This window comes from Mastomys coucha, unplaced genomic scaffold (assembly GCF_008632895.1).
Source record: "Mastomys coucha isolate ucsf_1 unplaced genomic scaffold, UCSF_Mcou_1 pScaffold4, whole genome shotgun sequence".
NCBI classification, from domain to species: Eukaryota; Metazoa; Chordata; class Mammalia; order Rodentia; family Muridae; genus Mastomys; species Mastomys coucha.
Window position 1 is genome coordinate 48,344,142 of NW_022196910.1, and position 9,229 is coordinate 48,353,370.

The 9,229-nt window shown below is 44.9% G+C and overlaps 1 protein-coding gene across 3 annotated transcripts in view; it reads right to left on the reverse strand.

Moving 5' to 3' along the window:
- Positions 1–7,508: 7,508 nt before the first annotated feature.
- The window catches only part of Tbc1d30 (TBC1 domain family member 30), an 81,234-nt gene continuing 79,513 nt past the window's right edge, over positions 7,509–9,229 (reverse strand). For all 3 annotated transcript variants that reach the window (XM_031349638.1, XM_031349637.1, XM_031349639.1), the window contains one exon: positions 7,509–8,538. In XM_031349638.1, coding sequence (XP_031205498.1) covers positions 7,745–8,538 — 794 coding nt within the window. In that variant the 3' untranslated portion in view covers positions 7,509–7,744. The remainder of the gene's footprint in view (positions 8,539–9,229) is intronic.

Here is a 9,229-nt window from a genome sequence, read left to right on the forward strand (position 1 = left end):
TGACTTTATTACCTGCTCTTCTTAGTTACGATCCATGGAGTTAAAGCTGAAGGGAACAGGCTGGGAAGGCAGACCCAGAGTTCATATTGAAATGCTCTCATTGAGTGCAGATACTGTGTAGACAGCTAGTCGGTAATCTAGAAGTCAGAAGGAACTGTGGGCTGGAAGCAGCCATTTGAAGTTGTTGTCATAAAAACAGTATTTAAAACATGAGCCTAAACAGGTCTTCAATGGAGCAGATATTGATCAGCAGACCATGGTTGAGCTCCAGGACACCCCAATATTAAATGGGTGGGAAGAAAAGGAGAAGCCATGGAAGGCGGCTGAGTGAAAACAGAAGTCAATAAGCTGAAAAAGTGCTGTTCCCTGCCAGCTCCGTGAAAACTTCTCGGGGAAACATAGAATCAATGGTTTGCACATCCAAATGAAGTACACTCTACAGGTCTGTCTTCCGAGGCTCTGCTCACCCGCCTGCCTTTACCACACCGTCTTGCAGAAACAATTCTTTTCTCCTTAGAATACCAACTCTCTTGTTTGTGGAAATAGGGTTCTAGTTTCGTTAGATAAACCAGCGGCCCAGGCAGGGTGTGACTAGACCATACGATGTGGAAATATTAAATGACAAGGTGACTAATATCTGCTATCTGCAAGTTGGAGCATTATTGGTTACTAATCTTGTCATCTACCAGAATGGGTGGCTAAGGACCAGGCTGGGGGAAGGGGCTTTTCCTTAACATAAGCATCATCAGAACAAAGATGAGTAATCATATGATGGCTAGTACTTAGTCTAGTGTTTTCCTTGTATTTATTTTATTTACCCTTCCATCACCATCTCTTATGCCTACCCACTCCCTCTGGAGTCCTTCTGCTTCGTCAAGTGTTTCTCTTGGTATTAATTAGCCATTCAGTTTCCAGGGCTTTCCCAACACGTAGAACCAGGTCACTTGGCTAACACAGCTAGTTCTTCCAGTGACACCAATGCATATTGATCCAGCCAGTGTGATATTGTTGGTTACTATAGCCAGTGACAAACAAACCATAAGTGCCACTCGGGTCACCTTAGTAAGAAAAGTTGTAACTTCTTACAAACATTTACTTCCCCCACCAAAGACAAAACCTGCCCTTATGATCATCCTTTTAAGCTGGAACTTCCTGGAGATTGGTACTGAAAGGGCCTCAAAGGCCATGTTCCCTGTAAACAGTTATTGAGCTCAATGAACTAAAGGTCAGACCTGGTGTGGTGGCTCACAGTTACCATACTACGGTTCAAGAGGTTGAGGCAGAAGATTGCCATGATTTTGAGGCCAGCCATGGAGAGAGAGAAAGAGAGAGAGAGAGAGAGAAAGAGAGAGAGAGAGGATATGAATTAATATGAGACTTGAGAGAAGGAAAAGAGAGAACAAAAAGAGGGAGGAAGAGAAGGAGGAAGGGAGGGAGGCATGAAGGGAGAGAGGGAGAGAGGAAGGGAGAGAGAGAGGAAGGGAGGAAGAGAGAGAGGGAGGGAGGGAGGAAAAAGGAGGCACAGCAGACTCAAGTGCGTATGATGCGTATATCTTTGTGCTACTTGTGTCTGATGTCCTTGGCCCACACTCTGCATATTGCTCTGCATAGCCCCTGTACAAATGTCCATATGTACCACATTTTACTAAAACCATGGAACTAGCCGGGCGGTGGTGGTGCACGCCTTTAATCTCAGCACTTGGGAGGCAGAGGCAGGCGGATTTCTGAGTTCGAGGCCAGCCTGGTCTACAGAGTGAGTTCCAGGACAGCCAAGGCTACACAGAGAAACCCTGTCTCAAAAATACCAAAAAAAAAAAAAAAAAAAAAAAAAAAAAAAAAAACCATGGAACTAAGTTACCATTTGAGATTTGTAAAACACCATCCATGAGTGGAATCCCAAACCCAGGCTAAGCTTCTCTTACATTTCTTGATATAGAATTGGATTCTGTAGAAATTAGTCAGATCTGTCTCAAGTGCCTGTGGAACAGGCACACATAGGCAGCCGTACTTTGGTAAGAAGGATGAGGGTCAGAACAGGCGAAAGACATCTGCCAATGCCTCAGCCTGGGAGAGTTCACTAAAGACGCAAAGTGTGCAGAAGGCAGACTGATGGCCACATGCCCTTGCTCGGTGACATGTATGACTGTAAAGTACACATTAGCCACTGTGTGAACAATGGCCTCTCTTTTTATTTGTTTGTTTGAGGTTTTTTATTTGGTCTTGTTTTGCTTTGTGAAATTTGCTGGGGTTTTTTGTTTGTTTGTTTGCTTGGTTTTGTTTTTTAAAGCACAACCTAGGCCAAACTTATATGACACAGATGGGGGCGGGGAAGACCAGGAAATTTAAATCTACCTTAAATTCAAATGAATTAGCATTATTGGTATTTATAACAAGCCAATAAGGCCCCACTGGACAGAAGCTTCTAGATTGAGCCATCACTGTGCCTATACTTGGCACGAATTAGACTTCCCTGCAATATCATGTTTCTTCCTAGGAAATACATGGTAATAAAATATCGAGAATCCCAGTTGTCCCCCTGGAACGCCCCTTGAAGGCTTAGCAAAGGACCTTGGACTGCAAACTGCTCAATAAAAGGGTATTGAATTATTCTGAGTTGAAAATCATGAGAGGAGATTCTGGGCCATAGAAGGAAGGCCAATTAAAGCATACACAGACTGCACTCTTTAACAAAATTGCCTCACATGAATCTCATCTGTAGGGATATTGGTGTGGAGAGAGTGTCTACAGGGATACTGATGAGGATGTCTGCCGATGAGAATGCCAAATTGTTGCTTTCAGTAAAGGAGAGGTTGAACTGGAGGTTGAACAACTAACTCCCAGAGTCGTTCCAGCTCCGAGGTCTCGGGAACATCAAGACGTACAGAGCGCATCTATTCCATTGCTAGCTCAGCACCCAGGAGGGCCACCTTTACCCCTGTCCCCAATGTGACACCTTACCTTACATATTATTTTCAAAGGAGGGCTGCGCACTTTGCCTTTTGTTGTTTGAAACCATCCATCAAGAAGTGGAAGTTTTTGCCTTAGACCTTTGTACCTGAGTGCCTCTCACCCAATAACCTAATTCGCATATGTTTGCAAATGAACAAAATGGGCACGTGGACATAAGAGAAACAAAGAAGCCGCCCCTGTAACCTACGGGGCAAAGGGAAGCACCCCCGCACCCCCCCCCCAACACACACAGAGCCCTCGCACGCGGCAGACGGCAATCTTCACGTGAAGCAACAGCAGCATCTAGTGGTCAGATTAATCAATCGCAAGTCCTCCGGTGCCAGTAATAGAGAATGGGAAAACCCAAAGCTCACTTTCTCTCCTTTCAAGTACATGTAGCCTTCATAAATTCACTGTTTTTAATAGTTGAGTAGTACTCCATTGTGTAGATGTACCACATTTTTTTATCTATTCCTCTGTTGAGGGACATCTGGGTTCTTTCCAGCTTCTGGCTATTATAAATAAGGCTGCTAATGAACATAGTGAAGCATATGTCCTTACTACATGTTGGAGCATCTTCTGGGTATATGCCCAGGAGTGGTATAGCTGGGTCCTCCGGTAGAATTATGTCCAATTTCCGGAGGAACAGCCAAACTGATTTCTAGAGTGGTTGTACCAGCTTGCAATCCCACCAGCAATGAAGTAATGTTCCTCTTTCTCCACAACCTCGCCAGCATCTGTTGTCACAATTCTTGGGGAAATGGATGGACCTGGAGAATATCATCCTGAGGGAGGTAACCCAATCACAAAAGAACACACATGGTATGCATTCTCTGATAAGTGGATATTAGCCTAGAAGATCGGAATACACAAAGTACAAACCACAAACCATAAGAAGAAATTCAGAGTGATACAAAGATGGACCTGTTAACTTTTTACTTTTCCAAGAACACCCTGGCAGCAATATGATAAAACATGGGTGAGCAACCCCCCCCACTACACACACACACACACACACACACACATCCCTGTTTACCTACAAACTAAAAAGAAAGTGCTTCGTCACTGAACACCAAATCTGCCAACATCTTTACCTTGGACCTCCAGCCCCTAGAATACAAAACTATCTATTGACAAAGCCACCCACTTTGTAGTCTCTTGTTATGACAGTGGAGCTAAGATACTCAGTGTCCTACATGGGAGCTGATGCCAGACCCCATCCATTCCCCAGCACAGTGGGCACAGGCCACCTTTCATCAGTGAGCCATCATCCACAAACACATCCACAAACATCCATAGCTTTAAAGCAGAGACTCCTGGCCACAGATGTTGCTGACTTTAATCAGTTATCTCATGTGGAAAAGAGAAGCTTCCATTGCTATGATCCAAATGCTCACTCCCCCCACACCTGCATTTCAATTATTTCTACAGTCTCTAAATCTTATTTATGGAAGCCTGGTGACCCAAGTTCAACCCCTGAAAGCCGTAAGAAGCACACACACCCACACATGCGCCCTTACTGAAAAAGATCCACGGCAGAACATGAATGAACCCTTGTATTTTTTAACGGTTCTAAAACATGCTACTTTTCTAACTAGGGAAAATGACATATTCAAAATGCTGCTTCAAAGGACTGCTGTAGGTGGGAACTGAAGTGGGTTGGAAATTACGTAAGAATTTATGTGGAGAGGCACAAGCTGCTGGATGCGTGATCATAGCTCTTGATCTGGGTGGAGTTTTTGAAAGACCAAGAAGTAAATTTATATTATTGTTCTCTTTTAGTAAACAAAGTAAAGTAGTTGGTCTAACAGTCCATTTATATGTACATCATATACGTATAATCTCTCCCTCCCTGTGTTCCTCCCTCTGCCCGCTTCTATTCAGGAACCTGCCCTTCTGTCCCTTTCTGGGCAAATGGCAAAGTGCCCTGCACCCAGTGGTAAGAGCAGGAATAAATAGAGCTCTATGGAGCCTAAACGAGCTTCCCTCATTCTTGTGATCAAGCGGGATATAGGAGAGAATGGTGAGAAATGACTAGGAGGAAGTAAAGCCGTGTTTCCTGCATACACTCAGAAAGGAAATGACACAATCACAACAGTGAAAATCTTTATGCATATATCTCTGTGATCAGTACAGTTCTTCAGAACAAGACAAATGAGAAAGAGAGAGAGAACATTGTTCCAAACAGTTACAGCCATAGGTCGTCGACATTACAGACTAGGTTTAGATCTAGGTCTTTTTGGAGAGGACTGAGGTGCAGTTGACTTCCAGAAAAGTGCTGAGAGGGTACAGGCAGACTCGGAAATAAACTACAGCTATTAAGTTCTTCTGGTGTTTGCATACAGTGTCCGACTCGTGGGGAAGACGGCCAATCCTTAACCGCCCCTTTGTACATGCTGTGGGAGGAGGGAGGGGGAGCTAGTACAGAGTTCTTGTTCTCTAAGTGGCAAGGCTCAGAAGTCCACCAGTTCATACTGTGATTACCTGGTACAGTGCATGCACATAATCAGCACAGAGAGCTTTAACAGGAATCTGTGTTTCCTAAATTGACATGGTCATTTTTACTACAAAAAAAAAAAAAAAACAAAAAACTTCCAGCTATTCATTTGACCTATTCTTGCCCATACCCTGTGCTGTCTCACCCTGCTCTTTCTCAAGACATAGTGGGAAGAGATACTAAGACAACAGTTGAAAGACAGCCCCACCTGATTACCCACCTCCTCCTTCCAAACAACAAGATCCTCAAGGAGCCTGGGAGCTCAGGAGAGAGAGAACCATTTTCTATTCAAGTCAGATGTGGGAGGAGGGGCTTGACTGGAATGATCAGTAGAAAAGATAATAATGAGGTGGTCATTGTAAATGAAGTTTAGTAAATAAAAGAAATTCTGTTCTTGTGCTTAACTCTGGAAAACAGTGGGTACCATCACCTGGGGGTGGCATGCAAAGTAAGCCCCCCACCCCACCTCACCCCAGTCTTCCCTATAGGCGGAGGGAGCCGCCTCCTAATTTCAGATAGAACTCTAGGCCCACACTGTAACAACTTATTAGCTATTCCATCTCCAGGTCCTTTGGGGTAAAAATACCACGTGGGGGATCAAATGTGTCATTCCTGTAGTGGTTTTTCATTCAAAAGAGCCCACACGACTCCACTCTATCTGATTAAAGAATGAGTACTTCTCATTGTAAAAGCCTTCTGAAACCAGCTCTGGCTTCAGAAATAGCAAAGCAATTCACTCAAACCAAACAGTGACGGCTTCAAAAGAACTGCCAAGGGCTTTAGGGAATGATGGTAAAGATGCCATGGTATTCTGCTAATGATGGTGGAGACTGAGTGGAGAGCCCTTCATTTATCCAAAGGATAGACACATGAAGTATGTGGAAAAGGAACTAAATTTTCATGGTGAGGCAATTTCACAACTCATTCTGTGAACACCATTCCGGGACTCTACACCATCTAGAGAAAGAGCCTTTGAGTCAGGAGGCTGTGTATGGCTTCCTAGTCTTGGCTCGTACAAGCTCTGTAGTCAGTGCATGTGGACAAAGAGCAATAAATCAGCTTATCGTACTAGAAGAAACATAGTTAGATCCTGTGAAACACTGGATTATTTACCTTGAGTTACTGAAGTGTCTCTTAACCTTTGTGGCTCAGAGTTCCCAACTGCATAGTAGAGACAAAAGATGTTCTCTCTGATCTGGTGGGACCAGGGTAGGAGTGAAACGACAGAAAGAACATGGGGGGAAGAGGGCCTCCTCCAGAGAAAGGCAGTGTTCAAGTAACAAAGTAACAAAGTAACAAAGTACTGCAACCGGAAACCACATATTTCAAGTAACAGTCATGGTGCAGTGTTCTGGTTTTGAGCTGTGCATCTGCAGTGGAGAGAGAGCTGGTAGCTATCGGAACCAATTTCAGAGGATGCTGGAATTCTATCCACACAGAGCCCATCGAGTCCTTGCAAGAAAAAAATGAGCCTCTGGAAAGGTGCAAATCAGCAAACCATTCAGAGTAGTTGCTTAATGCATAGCCCACGTGTGTCTCTGCATATGGTCTTCAAGTTGGTTAGTAACTACAATTTCAACTGATTTAAAGGTTTTCTTTTTCACAGGTAGAAGTAGAAAGTTAAAGAAAGGCTGTCTTGACATTTTTGCTATGCCTTAGCATATAAATAAAAAATAATCTGAAGACAGATGTTAAAGTATACACACGCACGCACACATATGCACGTACATGTGTGCACATTCGTGCACATACACACATACTTACACAAGCACACGCAGGCATTCATACACACACAGATTCCATCTCCTCCCCAACAGAGCAGAAAGAGGAACATCAGAAAGTTTTTTTGCAACTAAAAAACTTACTTTCTACGGTTTTAGTTCTAGCAAGCTGGTGTTCATTCATGCTTGAGTATTAGTGATGTCCAGAGGACAGAAAGGCCAGGGAATGTGTTGTTTCAGGGATCCAAAATGGCCCTGAGAAAGTCAGAAGAGGGCATAACAGTCTACAGATTGCCTTTTCTAAAGAGCTCACAAGGGAAATTGGGAAATCCATACTTGAGAAGCACGAGATTTATTTAGTCACAAGAATCCACTTTACCAGTTACCCAGCAGATGGGGAAAGGTCCCATGGGGTCCCCACCATGGAACTTCCGGTTCCCGTTTGGATGGGGGCTGATGGTGCTCAGCTCTGAACCTCTCAGTTCATTCTTATTAGACAAATGAAACAGGAAGGGCGAAGCTAGCGCGCTTAGGCTGCCCTACCACATGAGTCTAGACGCTGAGCCACTGGGAGGCGTCATCGCTTCTTGGTGCTGCTGTTCCCAATGCCCGACTTGCTGAAGCCCCTGCTCATCTGAGGGAAGTGCATGGTTGGGGTTCTTTCTGTGGGGCCATATAACCCCAAATTCCTGGCCGTGGCTGACTTTCGCAGTGGCTTGACACTGGGAAAGGGGCTGAAGATGGGGGTTTTTGAGTTGCTTCCCGGGAGAGGTTTGCTGGCAGTCTGGTTTTCTCCAGGGGCATCGGCTAACTCTGGGGTGTGCCGCTGGCAGGGAAACTGCCCCTTGGGCTCAGTTTCTGCCATGGCATCCTTTTGATTCAGTTCCAAGGCTTCTAATTTCACCTGAACTGCAGCCACATCAACGTCAGCATCCCCAAATACTGGCTCAGGAGACTGCCCTTCGATCATCCTCGGAGTGCCCCGGTCACCATCACCGCTGCTGCCTTCACTGTGAGCTGTTACTGCACAACCGGAAGGAAACTCCTCAGCTGCCCCCAAGCTGCTGGCCTTACAGCCTTCACTCTGTTCTTCTATCAGCCCTATGGTGTCTCCACAGCCCAGATGACTCTTGGTCCTTGGCATGTTCTTTTTGTGGACTCGGATGTGAGTCCGCCATGGAGAGTTGAGCTTTGTCTTAATGTCTTCATAGGGGACCGGAGGTATTTTTCCTCCTGCATGGCCAGGCATGTGGATGACTGCATTCTTGGCTGCTCTGTTTGTAATTTTCATCTTTTTCCCTAGAAGAAGATGGTTGATCACTGGAGAGCTATTTGCCTGAGATGGGAGGATGCTGGTCACTGGCCCTTTGTCTGAAAGAAAGGTTGAAAATCCGTGTGAAATACATCACGCCGAAACACGTTTGTCTTAATGGCAATCTCACAGAGCATTTCTTCCCCAAATCTTTTCCCCAAAAGCTTCCCGGGTGGTGGCAGAGCCATGTGACTGAGGACAGTAGAAAATGAATCAAATCAAACCCTAGTGTCTGTGATGCCTAGTCCCTCCCTCTTCAGATAAGAGAGCACTGAGGGCTGATATGCTATGGTTTAAATGTGTATATTCCCTTTAAGGGCTCCTGTATGGAAGGCTTGCTCCACAACTGATGACCTCATCATGACACTGACCTAACATCATGAGGTAATTGTTCCTCACAGAATTTACAATTGCATCAACTATTTGGAAATAGTTAAAGGTGACCCTATAGACATGGGTCACAGGAGGAAGAAGGAAGGGATGCCATCGAAGGGTGTATCTTGTTCCCAGTCTCTTTCCCTGTGGCTCTGCTTCCTGGCTGCAGGGCCATGAGGCATTTCTTTACCTGATCTCCTCCTACTTCCTCTTCCTCACTACATCAGGCCATAGGGATGGAGCCAACCGACCACAGCCTGAAACCTCATGACGCACAAACCAAAATCAGCTGCCCCCCTCCTTCAAACTGTTCCTCTCAGTTATGGTCATTTATGAAAAAAAATCTAACCATTCTCTCAAAGATGTTTCTGAAAA